This window comes from Girardinichthys multiradiatus, chromosome 9 (genome assembly GCF_021462225.1).
Source record: "Girardinichthys multiradiatus isolate DD_20200921_A chromosome 9, DD_fGirMul_XY1, whole genome shotgun sequence".
In the NCBI taxonomy this organism is placed as follows: domain Eukaryota; kingdom Metazoa; phylum Chordata; class Actinopteri; order Cyprinodontiformes; family Goodeidae; genus Girardinichthys; species Girardinichthys multiradiatus.
This window is the reverse complement of record NC_061802.1, coordinates 21,280,611-21,307,090: the sequence shown is the minus strand read 5'-3', so window position 1 is coordinate 21,307,090 and position 26,480 is coordinate 21,280,611. Positions and strand designations below refer to the sequence as shown.

Below are 26,480 nucleotides of genomic sequence, written 5' to 3'. Positions count from 1 at the left end.
CCACTAACTGATGCAGTATCCGCTATTGAGAGCTGATATGCGGCCTGCAGTGTTTTGATTGTAGGCTCTGGTATAGCAGGCACCGCAGACATGGCGGCGGCAGACTCGGAGTTGAGGTGAATCACTACAGCAACCATTGCCGTTGTGATAAAGATTTTTTTTTTTTTTTTTGTATAATATCACAGGAGCTAGCGGAGAAGCTGGCAGCTTTGGTGGGCAGTCGGCTCCGCCTGGAGGACATGATGGAGGTTACGGCGGAGGGAGAGGCGGAGGAGCGAAGGCAAGTGACAGCTTGGGCTGGGCTCATTATCCCCAGGTAGCCGCCGGGGGTTGGGTTTGGGTGTTGCTAAATAAGCAAGACAATTAAAAAAATACATTCATTGACAAGCGGCTTTTATTTAACGTTTAGATAAAGTTGGGAAGAAATGTTTTTTTGGCGAAACGTCCTTAGTCGGTGTGAGCTGTAGCTGTCATGCTAGGTTAGGCTAACTGAAGATTTCTATCAGGTCATTAACAGTGAAGCTGTAATCAGGTGTTATTTGAATACCACCCGTTATCTGTTGGCAATAACTGCTAGTTACTCATTAGCTTTAATAGTGCTAATTATTAACTATGCGCCCTTAGATGAACGCTAATCCTGGACAAGGTCTGCTAGCAGCTAACGCTAACTGTCAAAAAGGTTTTGCCTTTAGAAAGACGAATTATTAGGTTGTTTTTTTTGTTTCTGCTCTCTATTTTTTTTTCAAAGTTTACTAAAGCGAGTCCAGCAAACGGTAATCTGTAGGAAACTATTTATTTAATTTTATTTCTCAGCAGATCATCTTTTCTCTTTAGTTTTTAACGTAGCTGATAAATTAAAGACGAAAGATGCAGAAGTCTCAACTAAAAGTGTAAGTAAATCTCTCTCGATGTTTGGCAAACTGCTACATTTGACACACTATCCAAATAAAAGAAAGCTGCAGCTTATTTATAATGTGAACTACTTCCTGGTTTGTGACACATGAGGTCAGCACTTAAGGCCTCTACATACTTCACAAGAACAGTGTTTTCTCCTTAGGAGATCTTGCAGCTTGTTCTTGACTCATCATCTGCGCAGAACCGTTTTTCCTGTGAGGTGCAGTAGAAGGTGCATATAAGGACTTTCCAGGAGTTCAGCACCGCATCTCTTGTGAAGTATGAAATGTGCTGGACAGCTAGAACTTTGTTTTTCTTCCCACGTCTAGTAAAAGATCATATTCCTCAGCTCTTGTGGAGTTTGTCCAAGCCTGTAGACACATTCAGTGCTCTGTTGTTGCCTAACTGGAGCTTGCTCTGCAATATGTGAGGAATGTTATCTAACTTTAAGCCAATTATACAATGTGGTTTGATTAGTGGCTGACCACTACAAGCTGTTTCACACCAAAATGATTTGGGCTCATAAATGTGACCCTCTGCTCTATCGGGGCAGTCAGTCCTCGTCTTAAAGAAAAAGTGAATGTCCAAATTTATCATCTATTTTAGATCAACACGTTGTGACATGTTTTTCCTCTTTCACCTGATGTTACAAAAGCACAAAGCTAGTGACAGAACGTCCCCTCCAGATACTATCTACAGATTTGTTTTTCTTTCTCTCTGCTTGCAGTCATGTATCTGGCTTTTTTTTTCATTTTGGCTTTAGACCTGAGAGGGTAAAAAAAAAAAAAAATCTACCAGATTTAAACCTGCATGCTGTGATACGCTGAGTTTATAGCCTGGGTAATATCTCACGCTGGCATTTCCATATGAACCAATGCAGGAATGTCCTTTAGAAACAACACTGAAGTTCACAGATAATCTGTAATCAAGGTTCGTACAAAATAGGATATAACTGCCTATATTCCTTATTTTAGGAGTAGAACTGTTTATAAGTGTAACATTTTGATGACTTAAGATATTTCTAGGAAGCGTTTTGGCATATGAAGGAAAGAGGACAACATCTATTTATAAGACTGTAATTATTCATTAAATTGCTGAGGTGGCCTTTTTTTTTGTTGTTTTTTTTCTTCTTAGTGGCGAGGAATGTATTTTGCTTCGATGGAAATGATGTTGCTGTCACCAGCACTTCTTTACTTCCTTCCTTCCTTAACCTCCTCACGCTCTGTCTTTCTATCTCTCCATCCTGGATCCCCTTGTGCTTCCAGGAGGGAGCAATGGAAGCTGCTGTCCAGCCTGAAGACCACCGTGGAGGGCCTCCTGTCCACCAACAACCCCAACGTCTGGTCGCGGTACGGAGGCTTGCAGAGGCTGCACAAAGACATGAACAACATCCTCGGCCACAGACTGAAGAACGAGCAGGTTAGGAAATGCAACTATGTTTCCATCAGTTTTCTTTTTTCTTGATTAATGTATTCAATCTGTCATTGATGGATGTCTTGACATTTGGCACAAGCTGCAGCTCTTGGTAAACTTTGACCTGAAAAAAACAACAACACATTCTTGTTTCAAGGGAATCATTGATTCTAATTGTTTAACTTGTTTTTTTTTTTTTTGCATTTTACTGAATTTAAACGTATATTACATAAAGCATTTGCTCTCATTAATTCACCGAAGTGCCTTATTAGGATTTAAGGATGACCTTTAAACTTTAAAAAAATTACAATGCTGAAATGTTAGCAGCACCCACCATTCATAATTGCTTTTTGCTATAATGAAAACTGTTTTAAAAAAAATATATAAATAAACGGGTTTACCACTGCAGGTGTACTACAAGCAGCGAGACTACTGGCCTTTTATTTGGTGTGTTCGCTACATCAGCCCCCACCTCGCCATGCATGTTGAACAGGTATGGACTTCTGGGAGAGGGGAAAAAAAAGGGACTTTGATTGTAGTGGGTTGAAACCTTTGGGAAATTTACAGTAAATGTAAAATCAGAAAAAAGAGGTTGCTTTCTTACTACTGGACATGGGGACCCTTTCACTCATTTCCATGTTGGTTTTCTGCTGAGTCGGGGATTCTCTTGAGAGAGCCAAGCTTCAAGGATGGTAATTTTGCTGAAACTTGCCAAATTTGTTTAATGTTTCTGCATTTATTTAAACAGACAAGTTTTCAAAGAATGCATCCTCCAAATAGTTGTTTCTAGCCTAGAAGAAGCGTGCATGCGTCATGCATTGCGGGGTTCATTAAATAGACACTATAGTGTCTAGTTTACTGAAAGTGAAAATGATCATAAATTGAATTCAAGCCCCTCTGAAGAAGACCACGCTCCGAGCTCGCTTAGCTGTGATGTAAAACGGTCATGTGCTCTTTTGTTTTCTGGCCTCTGTGTTAGTTCGAGCTAAGTTTAGAGGTGCTCCAAGCATAGTTTGTTTTTAGGCTGATCTTGAGTTGCTCTAAATCAGGGTTTTACAAACATTTAAAACAAGGACATTATTATTAAGTTGGCCTTTTTGTGCTGTCTTCAACATTTCATATTAGCAACTTGTACTGTTAGCATTAGCAACTGTAAACGGTCTCTGTGTGTATCCTTCAGAGGGACAGCCTCTAAATTAGATGTAAGAATACCAGAAGGCTTCAAATCCAGGATGTTCTTTGACAGGCAAAGGGTTGATGGCTCAGAACGATGCAACAGAACAACGTTGCTGTAATATGTTCTGCCTTCCTGGTATTTGCTCAAGCCTTAGTCTCTTTGAGTCGACTGGTCGGATACTGGTCAAGCTAAAAAAGCTGACCGATGCCACTCACCAGCAGTGCATCTCCAGTTAGGTTTTCCACTATATCAGGGTCTTGTCCTTCTCTTTAAATATTTTTGGCCACTGTTTCGTTGTCTGTCCGTCCTCAGTTCAGTCACCTGGAGCCGGTTTTGAGCTGCGGGATGCACAGCGCTGGGGAGAGCTACAAGGCCGAGCGTTGGTTGCTTCACAGCTTACAGGTTCACGAGCTCTCAGCTCAGCTCAAACCTCTGCTCAGGCATCAGGGAAACACACGGAAATATTACAACGGTGGGTGTACGGATAGGCAGTGGAAACCAAACACGGTTTACTTCTGTGTTTTCCAGTAGTTCCTGTTCACCTGTGTTTTTAAGTCACATGCTTTTCCTCTCTTCCTCATGTGGGTGCCCTTCAGATGATGCCTTCCTGCTGAGTGAGCCTCATGTGACCGCCATGTTTCAGTGTCTGGAAGCTGTGGAGCAGAATAATCCCAAACTGCTGGCCCAAGTAGACACGGTTGGGGTGGGTTACTCAAGCTTTCAAATGCATTTCAAACTGTTTCTGTGTGGAAAAAAAAAAACAGTACAGTATCATCCTTTAGTCGAGTATTGTTGAGTCTATATTACTGGGAGTATGAAAAAACTCTCCTTATTTCCTTCCTCCAGCTGTCCCCTCTGAGGGGATCTCCGTGCCTGAGTCTATTGAAGAGCCAGAGCCTGTGTGTGCTGCCAGGGGCGGGGGGCACCTGGAGGAATGCGGACACGGCTCCTGGAAGAGACTCTATGAACCGCAGACTAACCACCTCAAACTGCTCACTGCGAGAAGCGGTTGCTGCCAACAACAAGCCAGCAGACACTACCGGAGCTAGATCTCATAAGGGCAACAACACGAGTGAAGAAAGCATCAATACCAAATGTAGGTTTTATGTGTTTGTAAATATATTGAAATGATTATAAGTTGCCCTAAATGGTTTAATAACACCTCTGTCCTTTTATTTATTTATTTATTTTTTCTTTGTAACAATTGAGGTAAAAATCTAGTGTTGGTTTTTGTAGGTTAAGATCTTTGTCTTTCCCATGTATTGACAAAAAACAGTCAAAGATTATTGGTCCAGCCGGATTTCACCAACTCTGGCACCACGTTCGCTTAAATCATCAACGTTTTTGTTCTTGATTGATGCTAGATGGCCTTTTTCTCACACAAGTTTTCAGCAGATTACTTGGCAAGCATGACGTCGACGATGTTGCTACGAGTCCACAGCAGTTTGTGTGTGAACCGACTGACTGGACTAAACAGACAAAGGGCTGACTGTCTGCGGACGAGACCAGCTGTTGGCGAATGTGTAGACAGAACCGCCTTAGCATCCTGAGCACAGCTAAACAAACAATGTTACGATGTTTTCTCAAGCAGGAGTTTTAACATTTATCTTCTGTATCAAATTAGTTTCATGTTACGTTTCTTTTATACGTTAAGAGCACTTTTCCCCAGAAGGTTATTATAGAACAGTTTTCTTAAGATCAGCAAAAATATTTGGACACAAAATCTTAAATTGTTTTCAAATTTGTTTTTATTTAAATTTTTAATAAAAATGGATTCAGATCTTATCTTTTAGAACGCTTTGCGTCATTTGACGATTTATAAATGAGCAAACCATGATCATATGTGGAGTTCCTTAAGGCTCCATTCTCTGGCCACTTTTTATTCACCATCTATATGCTCCCCCTCGCTCAGATTATGAAGTATTACAGCATCTCTTACCCACACATATGCTGATGACACAGTTGTATATATTCTTGGTTGCCACATGGCCACTGTCCATCATAGTCAGTGGGTTTAAAATGTCAGTGAGTGGATGGGTCAGAATTTAATGCAAAACAGACAAAAGTGACTGATTTTTGGCCCCAAAAATCTGTTGTTGGGCATCATCAGTCAACTAGACTCTAACAACATAATGTTTTTCTTTCATGCTGTCAAACCACTCTTGGTTTACACATTTATTCAAACATCAGACAAGTTTTAAAGCTTATAAACATATTTTTATTGTAAATTAAGATGGCTTGCTGCCATGCAATAAAAATACCTCCTCATTTGGTAATCGAGACGAGAAAGAAAAGAAAACAATGGTTTGTTTCGTGAAAGCAGGCCGTGTTTGCTTGTGGCTTCAGATTTAAAATTAGCCTCGGTAGTTTTGGTCAAACTAACTCCTTCGTTTTTTGTTTTGTTTAAAATGACGTTATACAGAGATTGCATCTAAATAGTTGTTTCTAGCCTAGAAGAAGCGTGCATGCATCATACATTGCAGGATTCATTAAATAGACACTATAGTGTCTAGTTTACTGAAAGTGAAAATGATGAATAGAATTCATGCCACTGCGTTGTCATGTGAAGAAGAGTTTGAAGATCACTCTGAGGAAAAAAGTCAAAAGTATATATATAAAAAAAAAAAAAATCATTTATTACAAAAATATGTCAGGCATGCTAAATAAATCTCTTATACAACTTTATAGTGTTGTTGCATTGTTACATGATATTTAAAATGAAATTCCCAGTTGTGGAATCGTTTCTTTGCTTTTGTGGGATTTAAAACAACAGATGAACTCTTCGTAGCAGGAATGTAATTATCCTAATTATTGCTGCTGTTGCTGATCAGCAGGGCTCCGAGCTCGCTTAGCTGTGATGTAAAACGGTCATGTGCTCTTTTGTTTTCTGGTCTCTGTGTTAGTTCAAGCTAAGTTTAAAGGTGCTCCAAGCAAAGTTATTTTTTTTCCAGGCTGATTTCTGATGTCTGTTTTTGTAAAGCTTTGAACTGCTGGTTCTGATTTATCTTAAAGATAATGGCATTAAAGAGCTGAGTTGCTCTAAATCAGGGTTTTACAAACATTTAAAACAAGGACATTATTATTAAGTTGGCCTTTTTGTGCTGTCTTCAACATTTCATATTAGCAACTTGTACTGTTAGCATTAGCAACTGTAAACGGTCTCTGTGTGTATCCTTCAGAGGGACAGCCTCTAAATTAGATGTAAGAATACCAGAAGGCTTCAAATCCAGGATGTTCTTTGACAGGCAAAGGGTTGATGGCTCAGAACGATTCAACAGAACAACGTTGCTGTAATATGTTCTGCCTTCCTGGTCTGTTTTGCATTAAGTCGGAGTAAATTCTGACCCATTTACTCACTGACATGCTGTGTTGCAGACACTACCTCCTCAGCCAGCAGCGTGGAAACTCGTTGGATGTCCATGTCCAGGCCAGGGGAGGGTGAGCAAGGCGTGACACCCGCTCCCGGATCAATTTCCATCCCTCACATCTCTCTAACAGAGTCCCCAACCTCCTCCGTTCAGCCTGAGGCCGGGGACTCCTGCGACGGCGACTCTGATGATGGTCCAGAGTATCTGGCTATCGGTAATCTGGGGCAACGCAGTCGTCGCGATTCCAGAACCTCCACCCACAGCAACGAGCCGGACCAGACAAAAGAACAGTGCACGCAGCAGAGTTCCCTGGGCCCAACCCCTCCGAGGCGCTCCTCTTTCTCGGAGGGCCAGAAGGGCCCAGGCAGGGGGGCCAAAGGACACACACGCTCATTTTCAGACACTGGGATCAGTGAAAAACTCAGGATTGGTGAGTGAGTTGGACATTTGATGCATGTGTCCTCCAACAATGTGCTCAATATATTTATTGTGAGACATTTTACAGGTAATGTCTTTGAGAACATCATGTAATGTAAACCGCAGCTCTCAACAGCAGAAGATGACGAGGAGCACTCCTGTTTTACTTAGTTAGCTTGCAGTAAAAATGCACACAGGCTGATTTATTATCTGTGTAAGATGCACTGTGACTGTCCTTTGTGGGGTTCCTACACAGTCTGGGGACGTCTGGAATAGGATTTAACCATTTTTCAGATGTGGATGAATAAGTTTGTTAAAATATTTGGATATTCATTACTCCCTTTATCATTTCATATCTATCTGCCCATCTTGCTGTCTCTCCTTTCCATCTGTCTATCTATTGGTCCATCTGTGTGTTTGTCCTTCTGTCTTTGTCCATCCATGCTTGTCCATCTTTCTGTTCATTCATCTTTCATCCTCGATGACATGTAAAATGTGTAGGAACCCTGCCTTTTGTGACTTCCTGCCTGAAATCTGTTTAAAGCTGAATGACTTTCTCTTTATTGCTCAGTTTTTCCTTTTCAGCTCCAGTTAAACTGTCCTTTTCCTCTTTCTCTCTATTCTCTCTTTTTACTCTTTATGCAAAGGAGGGGGCCAGAGAAAAATCACCATAATAATAGAGGATCCAGTTGCAGGTTGGCAGTGCAGTTTAACTGTACTTCCATCACTTGACCCCGTTTCATCCTCCCTTTGTTATTTTTATTTTCTTTTACTTTTTAGTGCATGTTTATGAACTTTGACCTTCTCATTTCCAGTCTTGTGCTCAGTTCACGGTTTATTGCTCCGGAGCTGTTTTTGTTTCGATAAATTAGATCAAATGAAACAACTGATTACTCCAATGGTTTCGTTTTTGTTCATGCACATATTTTGTTTCTATTTCTTGTCCCGGCATCTCATTGAAAACATTGCAGGACAATGAAGTTTAAATTTGACATGTTTTCATGTTCAGCAAGGTGAGACAAAAGAGCTTTTATGGTCAGGAATTTTTCAAAAGTAATCCAAAATAAATTTTGTTTAGAGCTCATTACTCCAGAGTTTACTCATTTGCTGTCTTTATGGAATCATAACATCTACAGCGGTTAAAACAAGTCTTGAACAAGTCAATGTTTTTCTCAGTTTAAATATTTCTAATGTGGGCAGTGACATAAAATTTCCACCAGATGTTGGCAACAGCCCAAGAAATCTGCTCAGGTGTGATTTTTGACCCGTTCTTCCACACAAACTGTCTTCATAGCTTGACGATTCCTTGAGGTCTCCTCTGTCCACGCTGATCTTCAGTTCTTTCCATAGATTTTTCAGTTGGATTCAGATTGAATGATTGACTGGACCATTCTTTGTTTCTGTGAAACCTATTCAGAGTTTCCTATGCTGTGTGTTTGGGACTACTGTCTTGCTTGGAAATCCACACTCGTTTCGTCCCAGTACTTTTCTCCATTTATCCTTCCTTCAGTGACGTGAGGCCTGCCTGTACCACATCCCTTGAGACAGCCCCACACCATGATGTTCCCACCTGCAAGCTTATCTTTTGTCATGGGGTTTTTTTTGGGGTGAACCGCTCTTCCTCCAAACATGGTCTCATCTGACCAGACTCTATTCTCCCAGTACTGCATCGGCTTATCTAAATCTTCAGCTACAAACTACAAATGAGCTTCAGCATGCTTTTTCTTTGGCAGTGAGTGAGCATAGAGACTGATGTGTTTGAGTGCATTATTGATGGTTTTCCTTGGAGAATCTCTACCTCCTTTTTCCAGTTCTGACTGAGCTCTCCCTGCGAATGCTCCAAATCTCGTCTGATTTAGTTTTTTGATTTCTCTGTCAAATATCAGCTGACTGAGGCTGGTTTATGGTAAATTGATATTCTCTCCACTTCTTGATTATTGTGGCTCCAACGTAACATCCTGGAACATTCAGAAGTCTAGAGATGCAGCTGCAGCCATTGCTGTTAGGATGTTTTGCAGCAGCAGGACTTTTTATAAAGGTCTCCCTGCTCTTACCAATTAAACCACTGTGCAAGATATGGTAATGAGAAACTCTTTTTTTATAGATCATCGGTTAATATTAAACCATCTGATGCTGATTTGCATAGCAAGAATACTTTCTAAATACTGACAGATTTCTGCTCGGTTCTTGGCTTTCTATCCCTTTTTGCACATTGTTGTGTGTGTGTGTGTGTGTGTATGTGTATATTCAATGCTTATTCCCTGTACGATTCCACTTCATTATGGATTAATTTAAGTTGGATTCCTTTATTAGAAACATTTGATGTGAATTTTATGCCAATAGAAGGATTAGAAATATATTTGCTGAGAAAAACGTAAACCTGCTTAATGCTCATTTTACCTGCTTTTTCATACAGGTAATGTAACCATACATGTTTGTGTGTAAACAACAATTAAGAAGATCACATTAAATATTTCATTGTGTTTCATTACTTTTTGAGGCATGTTTCCATTAGGGATGTAGAATTCAGCTCAGTTTTTGTTTTTGTTCATCAGAATCAGCAAGCGAAGACTCCTGCATGAAGGACTACAGTCCCTTCTCACCTCGGTGCAGCGATACCAGCAACTCCAGTTCTCTTCACATGGAGTCCCGTGAGTCTTCTCACATTCTGTTTGAAACACTGCTGAGATTTAACCGCCCGTCCTCTTCCACGTACTGATTCACACGTCTTCAGGTTTCAACCCCCGTGTCTTGTCAGGTTTATTTATTGGTTCTGAAAGAAGTAGAGTTTTTCTTATTACAATACAAAAAACATGATCATAAATACATAGGGTAGAAATCTGTTGTGCAGATCTGTAACGCACCGCAGTGAGCGCAGAAACTGTAACAGGAGGTTTTTCAGGACATTTGTTGAAGGAACACATTTTTTCTCTATTAATGTGTCAGCTGAAATGTGTCAGTGGAAATGTGATTTTGAGATGCTGAATGAGCATTCACCTTCCAACCACATGGAGGTTTATTGTTTGTAAGAAAATAAAATGATTTGCTGACTGCAGTTTTAGCTTTAGTTTCATTGAAAGGATAAAAATCCTTTCTCCTGTCTGTCCGTTTTGCATTTTAACATGAAGTTGTGCATGCTTTGTTTCCTTCAGATGGGCCCCAGTACAGCACTGTGCCAGATGGGATGTTCAGGAAACCGTCGAAGGGGCAGAGCCTCATCAGCTACCTGTCAGAGCAGGACTTTGGCAGTTGTGCTGACTTAGAAAAGGTAGAGGCTTGATTCATCACGGATCATGGTTTAACAGTTTAATAAATGTTCCACAGGTTACAGAGGAACATGAAGAGTTGAAACGGTTTAGTTTGGGTGATTTAATATATTTGGTTATTTCCGTGTTTCGCAGGAGAACGCTCATTTCAGCATCTCGGAGTCCCTCATCGCCGCCATTGAGCTGATGAAGTACAACATACTGCGTCAGGAGGAGGAGGGCGAGGAGGAGGGAGACAGTGACTCTGAGATTCAACAGCTGAAGCAGAAGATCCGTCTGAGGAGGCAACAAATCCGCCGCAGCCGTCTGCCACCTTGCACAACCTCCCAACACCGTACGCCAAGTTAGAATTAAACACTGAGCTGTCTCTTTTTACATATAATAAGCCTTAGAAATAAGTCACATTGCTGATGATTTGTATCTTTGGCATAATTGCTTTGAACTATTTCCTCGTGCTCAGATTTCCACTCCACTGACAGTGGCGGCTCCAGAAGAAGCTCTCAGGACTCCTACCAGGGCCTGTCTGACTCCGGCTCGGCGGACGAGGTGGAGGAATGTGAACTGCAAGGTACAGAGAGGGAACTGGATCGAAAAACTACAAGTTAATTTAAAGCTTTATAAGTATTATTCCCCAAAACAAGAAGTTTTATCAGTTTCATCAAGCAGTACAATCATGGTAATTTAAATAATGCTTCACTTCTGGCTGCTATTGAGAGCAAGGTGGAGCCAAAGTCAAATTACCTCGTGTTGAGCAAACTTGACGAATAAAGCTGAATTTGATTCTATCAAATCTCCAAAATTATAACCTCTTTCCAAAAAGGAAATATTTTTTCATATGTCATAATTTCTCTATGTGAATACATTTTATCTTCTTTTTTCCTCATGATTCATAATCTCATAACATCATTGGCTGCTCACCAACCAGCTTTTATCATCAGCTGTAAACCTGTAGGTCACAGTGCAAAGGTCACAGAATGCCAGCCTGCTGACTAAATGTAAAATATTACTGGTAACATGTGACAAGCATGTTAGGAGTTTAAATTGTCGCACTGGCTGTATAAAGTGTGACTGTAAAAAGCTGCTGTTAACAGAAACTCTGCATCTGAACATGTATTATGTTGATAGATTCATTATGATTTTCTTGGGTGTGTTCCTTATCCGTTTCTTAAACAGGGTGTGTGTCTGATTGCATTGTTTAATACTGTTATTTATTAATTATTGACCTTCACAACTCCCTCCTCATTGCAGTTTGTGTTTGGATGGAACACTAACACACCTCCGTGTCCAGTTTTGAAATGTCTAACTGGTTGCAGGTGATGGTAGTGCTGAGTGTTAGTTTCTGTCTCCCAGATGGCTGTGAGGGTCAGTCCCTGCTGGCGGTGTCTCAGAGCGGCCTCTCCTTGTCACTCGCCTCCCTCTTCTCAGGTACTTGCTGGCTGGACCCGCGGGCGAGGCAGCTTCATTCATCTTTTTACAAGGAGGAAGCCGGTGGCTCTGCTCCAAACTGGAAAAAAACATCTTTAGTCTTTGCAGCTTCATTAGCAAGTATAGAATTTACAGTGAATGTTTCATGTTGAAACCACAAATTTCTATGTACTTTGCATGTAATGGGATTTTATGTGACAGGACGACAAAGCAAGAGACCATAATTATGAATTGTAACGAAAGTGATGCATGAATCTAAGAAGTGTTTAGCGCCCCACAGTCAATAGTTTGGGCAAGAACCTTTTGATGCAATATCAGCTGTAAATCTGCTGGGGGATGTCTTTAATAGGTTTGCACATCTAAACTCAACCTCAGTCAGATTTGAATGCATGTCTGTGGACCCAAATGTTGCCACAGATTCTTAATTGGATTCTAGTCCTAACACATGAATATGCTTTGACGTCAACCATTACAGTGCAGCTATGACTGTATGTTTAGGGTTCGCTGTCCTTGTGGAAGGTGAAGCTTTACCCCATTGACAAATAATTAGCAGACTCTTGAGCTAGGTTTATACTTGACGCTTTGAACTGGGGCGCGCGCGCAAAGAGTGACGCAATCACGCCACCCCTGTGCAAGGGCCCCACGCGCTGTCGCAGCGCCTGGTCGTGCACCTCTGTATTTTTGTAACCTGGCGCGGACCACACTTGTTCTCCATTCAGAATGAATGACGTTGAAAGTGCAAACATTTCATGCACAAATAAATCACTTCATGAGTAGAAGGAACGGAGTAACGGAAAAGAAAAACAAAGAAAAAAGGCAAGAGAAATGCGAGTTACAAAGTTAGATTAACAACAATAAAAAAGCTCTAAAAAAAAACTTAAGTCTTAAATTCTAGGTACAGTTTTTGATCCTTTTACAAAAAGGTCAAAAAGCTTTTTCCTCTTCATTGTTTTACTCTTATGAATCTGAAACTTTGCAAGAAACAAAACCACTTTGATAAGAAATGTTTTCCATAGTGCGCACACCCATTACTGGTGTTATGTGAAGCGCTTCTTTTCTCTCTACTAGATTTCTACTGGTTATCCAGCATACTGCCCCCTGTGTTTTCTGAGAATATTGCAGCAACATCCGTGCCATCTACAAATGCCTACAACGCTTGTTCAGGCTCGTCAGCGGAGTCCTGCGCCTCTTTCCCTCCCATGTTTGCTGTGTTAATTTCACACCTAAGTTACTGTGAAAACCCCTGCGTTTGACGTTTTTATTTGTTGTAACAAAAAACTATAATTGTTTTTCAACTGCGCTACATTTTTTTTCTTCAAAAAATACATGAAAGTTTGTGGTTGTAACATGAAAAAATGTGATAAGGTTTAAGCAGTATGAATTCTTTTCAAAAGCACTATAAATTCATCATAAAAAAGCTCTTTTCTAAAAATGTTTTCATTAAAAAAAATATTTAAGGTTTCTGTCCTGCTAGGCGTGTTTATTTAGTTTTAGTTTTGTACAACTTAATCAGTGGAGGTACTATTAAAAGTATAGGGAAAAAAAATATTGTATTTCTTCTATAGATTTAATGTAGAATGACCATACCTTGTTTCTTCTGCAGAAAGAATGATCTGCATCACTGGAAATAAAGGGTGGATCATTAGGCTTGAAATTATGAGTTATAATTAGGTCATAAATAGACAAATTTGATCTGTAATGTTCAGACCTTCAACATTACAAGGGAAGACATTTTTTTTCTCTAGAAGCAGCTGTTAATTTTATTTTGTCGTTGACTAATGAGTTTGAACATGAGATTAGTTGCTGCATAACAGGGAAGAAAGTCTTATTTTCTAAATGAATTACGCTGTGTCCAATTAAATTAAAAACCCAGTCCTATCTCCGTAGTTTGGAGACGAGCCAGCTGCCTCCTCATCTTTGTTGAACTGTGTGCTTGGCTGTTTGTGTCGGGGCTTGTTAATCGGCTGCTTCAAGGCTTTGGTGGTGCAGGGAGACCGACGTGCCTGCACCTGTTCGGTTTAAGGAGCCCTATGAGGGGGAGACGAGTAAACAGAGTGGCATCTTGTTGTAACTGTAGCTTCATCCATTATCATAATCCATCCACTTCATTATTTCTTATGTTTTATATTAATGAGATGTATCGTATTTTTATATCTAATGTAAATGTTCTTGCACGTTTTGTTTTTCACTAAAAGTAAAAATTTTCCTGGTAGGTGCCGTGTTTCCCTAACTAGTTTTTTTTTCCACTAAAACAGGGAGCAACTTACAAGGTGTTGCTTCTAATAAGGAAATTAAAAATACAATTATTTTCTGCTGCATTTAACTTATAGCATTCTGTTAAAGACTGAAAAAATCTTAATCCCTAACCTAAATGATACAGATTGCGTCTAAAAAGTATCTTAACTTTTCTAACTCTGATTGTACCGCACTTCTCTTTGTGCCACATATTAAAATCAAATTCCAGTCACCAATCTGCCTGAACAATCAGTGCAAACTGAGCCCTCCTCTCATATTCAGCCAAATCAGACTCTCTTTGTATGATGATGCTGATCCTTTCATCCGCAAAGCTTCTTATGCACCTAAAAAGCTTTTTTAGTCGCTAGATAACTGACTCTCTGCTCAGAAAATTTAATATAACTGTGAAAGGCTCGGAGCGCAACCTGTTCTATGTGACAACAAAATGTTGATCCCGCGATAAAAACTGATATATATAAAAAAAAAAAAATAAATCCCTGCAGACGGTCTCCTGTCTCCAAACGTTTCCTGTCCTTTTCTTTTCTTTTCCTGTTTGTGAAAATTCTAGATAACATAAGCTTCTGCTGCATGCTCCTCGCTGATTTGTAAATAAAATGTGCTTAGATTCAGTAAGCAGCCACATGTTTTTACATCAGATTCCATATTTTGAACAAGAAGTCCCTTGTAGGATGTTAAAATGCTTTTTAATCTAATTTTCTAGTAGCACTGAATGCTTTGCTGTAGCAAGTAGTAACTTTTTAAATTTAATTCAAGGGTAGAGCAAAGAGAAATAGACCTCTAGCCTCTGCTTGTGCTTTTTTTCTTGCTGTACAATTACTTTAGAGCTGCTTACACTTTTTAAATCACAGAAATACTTTGAATAGTTTGAGATACAACTCCCTCCAAAATGACTAGCCTTTCTGGTAGAGATCTGTACAAGAGTCTTAGAATAAATGGTTGATATGGAGACTCTGTGACAGGATTTAACCTCCTATAACAAGATCAGCTGAGGTCCTTATTTAGTTTCATTTATCACCTGCCTAATTAAAACCGGCACATTTGTTAGTTGAGTGACATGTTCACTTGTCTTTCCTGTCTTAAAGAGTGGATAAAAGAAATGGCCCTCTGTGTCACTTTATATTTGTCCCCCAGTGCAACAGGAAGTCAATATTTTGTTTATACTCTGAACTGTGGCAAGGTTTAAAATATGAATGCTTTAGATTCATTAATTTAATAGGAATTAAATATTTCACTAATTGTGGCACTAATCATTTTGTAAAAGCATTCATACGTTTGTTAACTATTAGATTATTACCCTGCTATAGAAGATTAATTTATTGTAAGGCTTTTTACAGATCTCTACCAGAGGTGCCAAAATGTGAGGTCACAGCAGTTGGCAGGTGGGCAACCAAGGTGTCTCCACCACCTGTAGTGCTCTGCTAGCATGTGATCCAGCCTCTCTATTCTCGCTGTTTTCTAGATGCAGATATAAAGCGCAGCGTAAGCTCCAGTGGCAGATCTTTCATGAGCTCAGAATCCATGTAAGTTACATTTGTGTGTATTTACTAAATTTTAAAACTGTATTTACAGTGAAAACTCATGGGTCATTTTATAATAAGTTTTTTTTTTTTTTTTTTTTTAAATGTGGTATTTTATCTTTTTATTCCTTTTTATTAACTGTGAAGTGATATATTTTTTTGTTGTTTGTTTTCTTATGTCAAAGTACACTTTGACATAAGAAAACAAAACAAACCAAAAAAACCTCTAATCTCTCCACCCGAGACATTTTTCAGGAACTTTTTTTTTTATTGATTTGCATTCTATCTGCACCATTAACCAGACTGGGGATTTGTTCTGCTTCTGTTCATCAGCAGGGAACAGATGATTTTGTGTGTGACACTGTCTCTCTTGTTTTTAAAATGTTTTATTTTCCTGTTGTTCTTCAGCTCTCCCTCCTTCCTCCAGTCTAACTCGGCTGAGTCAGTAGCCATGGGTTTGCTCAGGCAGTTTGAGGGCATGCAGCTTCCTGCAGCTTCAGAGCTCGATTGGCTGGTCCCAGAACACGATGCTCCACAGAAGGTGTAACATCTCTGAACTAAACCATGTCTATCCCCGTACAATATTTATTCATAAATTGTGAAATGTCATGGTGGTACAGTATTATGCGAACATGCTCGCAAAGCATATCAAAACTTTGATCTCGTCTGCCAGCTGCTGCCTATTCCCAACTCTCTGCCCATCTCTCCTGACGATGGTGAGCACGCAGATATCTACAAGTTGAGGATTAGAGTTCGAGGCAACCTTGAGTGGGCGCCGCCGAGACCACAGATCATCTTCAACATCCATCCTGCCCCGAAGTCAGTGAATAGAAGTTCTTCCACACTTTGCCATCTCTCTATGTCTTTTTAATCATAACTGAGTTGTTACCTCCTTTTTCGTCCCATTGTTTGTGTATTGAAAGGTTAGGGTTACCACATGGTTGAAGAGAAAAACGTCACATTAAATCGTTTAAGGTGGAACTTAATAGCAACATGTAGGGCTTAATTTCATCAGAGCTATCTGGGACCCCAACAGGCATAGGGGGACAAACGTTAATTTAAAATAGTTGAAATGAACCTTTTTAACATAAGACCAATAAGCACATATTTAAAAATATACTATAAGGTAAACCAGTTTTCATTGTCACTTCAGATGTGAAATTTTCTCTAAAAAATATGTTTAGCAAAAATAACTTGAACGTGGCTTTTGAATGTCTTTTTGCCTGTTTACATAATTTCACAATAACATTAATAGTTGTTGGTTATTTGTGCTTCTAAATGTCAATTTTGTTTGCCGTGTTTGTTTCCTTTCAGGAGGAAGGTCATCGTTGCCAAGCAGAACTTCCGCTGTGCAGGCTGCGGCACCAGAATTGACCCAGGTATCACCTGTAGTCACAGTAATGCTAATGCTTAACTGAAAATCTAGTAAAACAGTGACGTTCCTGCTTTGAACAGTCAATGACTTTAATAAGAAGCATAAATCAGTATGTAAAACAGAGTTTTACTGTTATGTGACGGAGGAATCGTCACAAGCTTGGACGTAGTGCTACAGTGCTGACATGCAAGGACACACACACACATACAGATGCTCACCCAACAGAACTTACCTTTGAGGTCATACCCATCAGAAGTATTTGTTTAGGGTTTGTTTTTTTTGTTTTGTTGTTATTGTCTTCTTGTGGGCGGAGGCTATGGTTATAAAAGAGGAATCTTATCCACAGGGAGTCAGTCTGAGTTTAGACACTGGAGACGATGGACTTTTGAGCTGCTATGGAGGTACTGCTGTTTTTGTCTGTTTTTAACCTGCCTGGATGTCCATTGTAAATATGCTGCAAAGCTGCTCCACCCTTTTTTTTTCACTTGAAGATGAGCACAATAAACACCATCTAAGCGAACCCGGCATTAGCCTATCATTTTGTCCAAGTCATAACAGAGCCCGGTCACATATTATCAGCTGAACGTCTCTCTCTCTCTCAGCCTGAATAAACTGCACACCCCTCCCCACATTTTGTAGAAAATTGTTTTCTTTTAAATAGTTCCTCTGTCTGCATAATTCATCTGACTTCTACTCATAACAACTTACTGATGTTTAAAAAAGCAAATTCTTCTCTTAAAAAAAGTGTTGTCAGTTTGATCTGACTTTAATGATTGGAAACATACTGGATTTTTGAGTGACTGACCAGCCGGTTACCGGTTAGAGCCAATCCTACTGAAAATCATCTGATTCCAGTAACCATCCTATTTCTCAGTGCATCTCTGTTTTCTGTTCTTATTTTAGATCAAAGTTTTTGTTTAAAGTTTGCAGACGTGGGACCTTTTTTTCAAAGTTTCTTTGTCTTAATTTGTCAAATAACACAAAACGTGAAAGAAAAGTAACCATTGGGATCTTTTTGTTTGAATGCGTTCTCATTCCTCCTGGTTTCTCTGCCCCTTGTGTTTCTGCTGTCCACCCTCACCTCAGACTACATCAAGCGGCTGCGTTACTGCGAATACCTCGGCCGTTACTTTTGCCAGTGCTGCCACGAGAATGCCCAGGCCGTCGTTCCCGGCCGAGTGCTGAGGAAGTGGGATTTCGGCAAGTACTACGTCAGCAACTTTGCCCGCGACCTTCTGAGCAAGATCGCTGGAGATCCTCTGTTCAACCCAAGTGACATCAACAGCAGCTTGTACAAGAAGATCAAATCCCTGGAGTCTGTCAGGGTGAGTTGAGAGGCAGGATGGAAATGGTAACATTTTCCAATGATGTTATTAACAAAGATTCACATTCAGTTAAAGGAGACATTTCTTCACTTCACAAACACCCTGGAGGGGGAGGATCATTACGTCCCTCCAAACTGTAAATAACAAGCTTGGTGCCGTTTGAGTAAAAAGTTTGAATAAATGGAGCCTTTATCAGTTGCAGGGGACATGATGCTAAAATAGTCTTTTAATGCTTTAGTGCTGCTTCAGTAGCACAAAGTATTACAGGACTGCAGTGTGAGTTAAAAAAAATTATGTTGGAAACAGAATCTTAATCTTTCATACAGAAAAACCAAATTCTTCTTAAAGGATGTTTTTTTTTAACCGCCATTAATGTAGTTATACTTCAGGTTTAGGTTATTTTAGCCCTCAAGTAAATGTGTCTTGCAGCAAGACAACATACTCAGCTCCTCAGTTGTACGTAATGACCGTGTGATTAAAAAGAAGTGCCCAAATATATTCATTGAACATGTTAGTAATATAAAATTAAGAGAGTTAAATATAAAACAGTAATTTTAAACAGTAAAAGCCTAATTTAAAACATTAGTATTCAGGGATCCATAAATAAACTTTACTGGACCTAAATGGTGATGTGGGATACAGCTGAAGCTCACTGATCAGCTGACTAGACCACATAACTATCTGATTTAGGGATTTTCTTTCAGAGATAAACTGATTCAAGAATGATGCTTGGATAGACTTTCATAGAATCTTTCAAATGTTTCATTTGTTACCTTTTTTTTTTTTTTCCCTTATCCAGTCCAGAGAATTTATTCTATGTTTAAATAAAATTTGGAAACGCACAAGTGAAGAACAAAATAACAGCAAGGCCCGCAACAGAAAAACTATCTGCAGCCGATTAGAAGTTTATATCTTTTAAGAAATTGGTACAAATCTAGCAAAAACCTGAGAGGTGCATCATGCTTCACTTGAACAATTACTGCAAGATTTTCAGCTTATTGTTTGCAATATATTGTCTTATTTGTTGGTTAAGTAGTGGTACAAAACTGTTTATTCCCAGCCATATCTGATGCTTTCTCGGTCCACCACATTGACCTTTCTGTTACTGCACTAACCAGGAGATGACATAGAAAAGCCTGAGTACAGAGTCAGTCGATTGTGTGAGTTTTTTTTATTCCTCTAAACGCTGAAGATTGTTCAGCGCAGCTAATAATTATTTGCTGCTTGATGCTTTTGAATCCAAAACATTATTGTACCTTGAACTAGAAAAGTAGTCTCCATGTGCCAGGAAGTAAAGTGTGAGCTATTGATGTACCAGTCAGAGTTTCTCTAGAGTAATCTCTAATCAGAGCTGATTCTGACTCTGGTCACCAGCTGATAAATCATCCGTTTCTTCCATGTCTTTATGCAGGAATGACTTTTCTCTGTTCTATACTTGAATAACTTCTTTTTTTCCTTCAGGTTTTAAGGATGCAGCTTTTTCACATGAAAAATCTCTTCAAGATGTGTCGCTTTGCCAAAGAGTAAGCTACTCAGTTTACAATTACCAAAGCCTCTGGGATGGAATAAGCTCATGTACTGGAGAATAATACTGGTTTGCTCCTGTATCTTCCTTTAGGGTGCTTGATCAGTTCGACATCCTGCCAGGTCACCTGACCGAGGACCTTCATCTCTTCTCACTCAACGATCTCACTGCTGTTCGCAACGGAGAGCTGGTTCCTCGGCTGAAAGAGCTGCTTAAGCTTGGTACCATGCATGTAGCCAGTTGTGTGGTAAGATGGCAACAATGACCTTCTTTTCCCTTTTTATTAGTGCATTTATTCATGATATTGCATTAATAACATGGTAAAAAGCAATGGCTTGTAGTCAGGAACTTTTTAATTTGTGAATATAATGATTTCTAACAGTATTCTCTTTTGTTTTTCTCTCTTTCCCCAAGCTGTGTCAGGCGAAGGGCTTTGTGTGTGAGTTCTGCAGCAACGACAAAGACATCATCTTCCCGTTCCAGCTGAGCAAGTGCCAGCGCTGCGAAGGTGAGCCCCCAAGAGCCCAGTCCTCCCGCATTTCCTTTCAACTAAACTGGAGAGACTGGAAGATCCTAAACCCCCGTAGACTGGCGAGGGCCCTCTCTAGAGACAGGAAAGAAGGGGAGGGTGGGGAGGAGGACTTGCAGTTGGGGGTAGATCAGCAGGTGAAGACTGGGAAGCAGGAGAATGGAGGAAATGAACAGGGGGAGGAGGCCAGGTATTCCTCTGATAGAGCGGGAATGATTCAGCCCTTTAGTACTGGGAAGACTGCTCATGTAGTTCCCTGGATTACAGGAAATGAGGAACAACAGGAGATGGCAGGGAGAGCTGAAAGGGACAAGAAGGAAGAGATTGATTGCAAGAGAAGTGAAGAGGGACATGCAAAGAGCGAAAAAGTGAGTTTGTTGAAGGTTTTACAAATAGAGAGATTAAAACAAACCATCTCAAAGCGAGACAGAAGCGATAAAGAAACAGGCAGCAGCTTTGAGAGTTTGGATGAAGCAGGACAAGAAGGGAAAGGGCACAGGATGATGTCAGCGTCAACAAGGCGAGTGAAGAGTTTCTCAAAAAAAGGCCGTGAGGATGAACGAAAAGTAGATTCGAAAGAGGAAGAAGGAAATGAAGAGCATATAAAAAGATCTCTTCTAAAAACAAAAGAGGAAGAGAAACCTCAGACAGACACCAATGCAGTTAAAACTGTCTTAAAACTACCGAGACTACATCAGCTAACAAGTGTCCTCTCCAAAAGCAAAGAAGTGAAGGAAGGAGAGAGCGGTGAAAGTTATGGGAAAATTAATACTGAGGTGGTGAAGGATGGGGATGCAGCAGATAGAGCAGAGACTAAGTGGAGAAATCGAACAACCCGCAAAGCCAGGAGATTAACTAAAGGCAGGAAGAGGAGGGAGAGCGGAGGACAGGATGAAGGGACGACAGAAAACAGAGAGACTGATGATAGAGATAATCGTTCTGAGGTAGCTGAAGGACAAGAGTAGATTCAAAGTAAAGCTGAGGAATATTTCTGAATCTGCACAGAGTAGGAAAGAATAATTATTGAAATTAGAAAAGACTATTTTACTTTATAGCTGCCAGGTTAAAATACAAAAGGCAGATGAAGATTTGAAATTGGATGCAAAACTCCATAATAAATATGGAGTTTTGAGACTTTTTATTATTTTTATCTAAGATTTTACATTTATTGTGCATTTTACTCATGTTTTATTTTGTCTCCTCTTGTTTAACTTTATTTGATAAGTAAATTACAGACCTGAGATTTTGACTGTATATTATTTCCATAGATAATTGTAACACTGAGGAGAATATTGCACTATTATTTGCCTGTTCATAGCAAAGCCACATTCTGCTGTATGCTCATATGTGAAAATGAGTTTAAAATTAGCTTCACACCTAGGGATGTCCCGATAACGTTTTGTTCCCAAAGTGGATCTGAGTCAATAACGCAAATACTGATTCCCATCATGCCGTGTGTATGCTTATCACTCAGTAGTGTTAAAGTGCAGTGAAATACCACACTACATTTTATCAGTACTGCTCGGTCTGCATTACTGTGAATAAGTAGCACTTAACTCCCTCACCGATAATGTTCTGGTCATCGCTCCATGTTTTTCTTAACGGCGACAGAATTTCTGCAGGACCGACTCGGTGTGCTCTACCCTTGGATAAACCCTAATCCTAACCCTAACGCGCGGTTAACCAAGTTACAAAATGTACTAGAATAACCTACCACCAAAAACATGGAACATCTTTATCCTGTGCCTCTAACCATTTATCTGACTTGACACAGCTATTGTGTCAATCATCTTGCAACATTTCATATCATTGCTCCTGGTTGGGAGGTTTTCATGCAAAACAGTTTCAACTGTTCAGACTGTCGGTTTTTATACGTCTTGTTGATAATTAGGCTAATGTGTGTGGGCTAGACTTACAGAAATTTTTTTTTTCTCCTGCTTTATAAGGTTAAATTTAACTGCTTTTAGAGCTAAATGCTAATGACACATTAGACAATCGAAGCCCTGCAGCAGCCAATACAGCCTCACTTTCACTATGAAAGTAATTTTTGTTAAATCTCCAGCTATACGCCTTTACACTATTCCTATATGCCTTTTATGTCTGTAGTGTAAATAGAGACAGTGGCAAAGGAAAGCAACGCTGATGCTGTAGTGTAATCGATTGAGAAAATCTATGACAACATGGCTCAGATGCAGACATGTCGAAAGATTCTGCTGCACCTCTCATGCCATATATATTACACGTCTGCCACTGTTTCAGCTATGACTCAAATATCGCACCGTACGACTAACAATAGCACTACTTAATCTCGTGCTGCAGTGTGCTGTCTGCACTGATGACGTTCACTCACCTCGGCATGCTGTCTGCCTAAAAATAAAACAGAAACTGACAGCTTGCCATAGTTGGATACCTGGGAAATTCAAATTTATTTTACATATGACTTGAATAGATAAAAAAGTATGAGAGCGTCTTCATGGTGAAGCAGTTCCACTTTCTTAATTCCTCTGCCTTAATCCCACTATATATGCACTATTAAGTACCGGAGGGCAGTGGGAGATTCACACAGACTTTATAGACATGACAGTGCTTGATATAGAACAAAATCCATTTAATTTTCCCACGTTTAGACAGACTTAACACATTTGTCAGTGTGCCAGCCTGAGATTTGTTAAATTGACTGAATAATCTTAACAGCCAATGAGGCATTGAATCTGGACATCCCTAGCCTCAATTGTTTGCAACTTTTCAATTAATGTGTTACTTTTTATTTGTTAATCCGTCCTAGAGAAATGGTGTATAAAACTGTAATTTGATATATTATGGGAAAGTAGGTATAGCTGTAGCTTTGGCATGATGTTCATTTCAAAAATATTCTGAAATATATCAGACAATTCTCACTTCTTTTTCTCATCCTCACTCTTACAGGCTGCTTGTGGTATGGGAGTCTTTCACTTTTCCTCATTGGCTGTTTTCTGAGTTTCTGGTATTACTGTGCTGGTGTTGGTTTTGGCTCTTCCAGTTGCCCAGCTGGTGGTGGGTAGATATTGTACCAGATGGTGGTGAATACCTTAGTTTTGCCTCTAGAAGGTGTTGCTGTTGTATTTTTCTTTCTTCGGCTTTGAGCTGCTGCCTTCGTTAGAAAATGATGCTGCTAAATGATGTTGCAGAAGTCGTGCATGTTTACAGTTCTTATTATTATGAATTTCAGTTTGGAAGCCAGTCAGAGTTGGTTTCTACCTGAGCCGGTGGAGGATTTGCAGTCTGATCACTCGCTTTGTTCTCTGGTTGATTGTCTTGTAAATGTAGATGTTTTTTTTCTATTTCAGCCAGTTTAAACTTGTTGCACAGTTTTAGAATTGCTGTCAGTCTGCTTATATGATTGTTGTTGAACTGAGAGATTATTATTTATGCCTTGTAAAGTTGTGCATTTTTATTTATTTTTTTAATCTTCATTTGGACTTGAAATAAACATGTTTTAAATTCACCTTGAGTTTTATCTCATGAGTCCATCCTTTTTTTTTTTAGACATCAATCATTTTTTCACATGATCATATGAGGCCATATTAAATTAAATGTTGCACAGGTTAAAACTGATGCTGCTGTGTTGATGAATATGAGGACGAGTCTGTGCAGGTTTCATGTTAGCGCTCTAAGAATATGACCCGCTTTCTCCCATCTGCCTCGATGCCTTTTACCTCTTTGCCTTTTATACTCCCTATCCTTCCTTAGCTCTGCTTCTGATTGGCTGCTCTGTTTGAGCAACTTACCTTGTGGTCTGCAAACTGGTCAAACCCGTTTGCGTCTCTGTTTTCACTCGCAGGCACTATGTCTTTGTAACTGTAAAATGACCCTCTTATTTCTTTTTCCCTCCTCGCCTTTCAGAGTGCCACGCCTGTTACCATCAGAGCTGCTTCCGAACTGGTAAAGATTGCCCCCGGTGTCTGCGGCTGGCAGAGCGCCGGGAGAGGATGGCACGCAAAAACATGGAGGAGCAAGAGGACGAGGGAGGAGGTACATAGAACCTCGGGATAGAAGAGGAGCACAAATCAACAATGATTGTAGTCACGGACCTTCTTCTCATCTATCTCATTCCTCTCCGATCGCCACAACAAGTTTTGAGATTAATATTTTCTATAAGCCCCTTCAAGAAATGCACTTTATTTAATTAATGCTTGAAAAGTATGTTGTACTATTATGCAAAACTTAATTAATCTCCACAGTGTGGAATGAAACTCTAGACTTCTCTGTATTAACACATTAATTGACACGTTAATTTGAACATTTAGTTTCTTAAACCTAACAAGCTAATAATGCATTCTAACTACTGAGTTTAATCATTTTTGATCATAAGCTTAAGTTTTAAGCTTTTTATATTTGTTTACCAGCTTTCCACAGCAGTGCTGAATCATTCCCGTACAAATAGACCAGCTCTGTATGAGAGTTCAGACCTGCTGCCTTGCACGGTTACGTGATGCTGATAATTTTTCAGTTTTATGTGCAACATGAGCAAAGACCACCTTTAAACCTCAGCACTTGTATGTTGCGATGTTTGTTGTGAAATCTAACCAATCTGCCAACAAAATCATTTATATTTGCAGAGACTTTTAATTTAGCCTGAGGCTTCTCTCTCTTTTCACGTACTGATAAGATGCTTATTTTATTAGCTTATGTGATTTTGTTGTTTTTTTGTGACATCTGAAATATTAGGATAATTGCACTTTTAAGAAGGACACTGGAAATTTAAAAATACAGAATTTTTAGCACTTGACCAATAATTGTCTAAATCATCCTATCAGGTGTGGTTTTGTTTTAATTTGAATATTCAGGAAATATTTACCTTGTGCTTTCTATTTTTGATCCACAAGTTTCATATTTTATGCTGTTTAAGACTCGCTTTTGTGACCAATGAACATGCAGTGGAGTCTCACAGCAAAAGCTGAATTTGCAGGATTCAGAGTCAGTGTTGCAAATATTATCTGTAAAACTGCGAATGATCAGTTGTCGTGCTGCTTATTGTGGGTGGCGACTAAACTGGACTTTGTATGAGTGCTGGGTTGCGTATCTACCTGCTGTGCTTGTTGGTTTCTATTGTTGCAGCTTTTCAGATGACCGTGTGTTTGGTTCATTGCACTGATCCTGTGTGTTTTGGTAAGATGGTGCAGTCAGGTTTGAATGTTATGCCTCTAATGTTTAAGAACTTGAACCATAAGCTTGAAATGTTTCTGACTCTAATGATGTCAATTGAGCAGTTTCTGCCTAATTTATAATTTAAGTCAAACCGTTCATACTTTAGCGTTTGTTTAAATGTCGCAGCTAATTTGCTTATTGCATTACAGAGCAGATTTGAAAATGTCATCACATTCATGTTGATTGGGGGTTATGCAACGCTTTTCAGGTAACTCCACGTGTTGTCGAAAGAAATAAGAGATTAGGTGAAAAAATGCATTGCAGACTTGTGTTTTGGGACTTAAATTTAGTATTAGATTTTCAGATGTATCTTGTTGACCAGTGTAAATCAGCAGAATGTTATGTTGTGACACATTTCTGAAGGTTTAAAACACAATCGCTAATCCATCTAGTCCTATTGTCATAAAAACAAAACAACGGCAAAAACAAAGTCCAAATTGGGTAATTTGTACCTCCATTTAGTCACCTTTTCAGTCTCATTTTAATTCCACGCATCTTTGATTTACTTATAGTTACTGTTCTTTATAGCTAAGCTCGGAAAATGAACCCATTCAATATTTATGCACTTGAATTTTCTCCTGTTTTGTAAAAGAAACTTTCAGTTTAAAGCTTTTGAGCAAAGTAACTGCCCAGCTCCTCTGATCAGATTTGTCCTGGACCTACCTTTATTATGCAAGAGTAAGGAGGTTTAAAGTGCACTACAGATTTAAAACGTTTATTATTAAAAATGTTAATTATTGTTGTTCAAAATCCTTGCTTTGAGTCTGTAATTATGTTCACAATAAATGACAGGCAAGACTGTTAAA

The 26,480-nt window shown here is 39.5% G+C and overlaps 1 protein-coding gene across 7 annotated transcripts; it reads left to right on the top strand.

Annotated features, from left to right (window-relative positions):
- On the top strand, positions 1–26,480 carry rubcn (rubicon autophagy regulator). 7 transcript variants are annotated; one of them, XM_047374557.1, is made up of 23 exons: positions 1–280; positions 2,160–2,313; positions 2,717–2,800; positions 3,797–3,956; positions 4,081–4,187; positions 4,331–4,580; positions 6,860–7,282; positions 7,917–7,964; positions 9,825–9,920; positions 10,422–10,537; positions 10,671–10,878; positions 10,996–11,103; positions 11,886–11,960; positions 15,551–15,595; positions 15,676–15,736; positions 16,142–16,274; positions 16,407–16,552; positions 17,048–17,112; positions 18,195–18,433; positions 19,895–19,956; positions 20,052–20,205; positions 20,373–20,466; positions 24,370–26,480. In XM_047374557.1, exons 1-23 carry the CDS (start codon positions 240–242, stop codon positions 24,504–24,506), a joined length of 3,006 nt encoding a protein of 1,001 aa, XP_047230513.1. In that variant the 5' UTR covers positions 1–239; the 3' UTR covers positions 24,507–26,480. The 7 variants fall into 7 exon arrangements, with proteins under 7 accessions (XP_047230513.1, XP_047230516.1, XP_047230519.1 ...); XM_047374558.1 differs by having other exon boundaries at positions 2–280; positions 10,671–10,869; XM_047374560.1 differs by lacking the exon at positions 7,917–7,964.

What these genes read in the sequence shown, in the direction of transcription:
- rubcn (XM_047374557.1), top strand. Translation starts at nt 240, where the DNA reads ATGATGGAGGTTACGGCGGAGGGAGAGGCGGAGGAGCGAAG. An exon ending in TCGCCATGCATGTTGAACAG is followed by an intron (nt 2,801 to 3,796) that starts GTATGGACTTCT and finishes GTCCGTCCTCAG; the next exon opens with TTCAGTCACCTGGAGCCGGT. An exon ending in CGGCACCAGAATTGACCCAG is followed by an intron (nt 17,113 to 18,194) that starts GTATCACCTGTA and finishes CCCTCACCTCAG; the next exon opens with ACTACATCAAGCGGCTGCGT.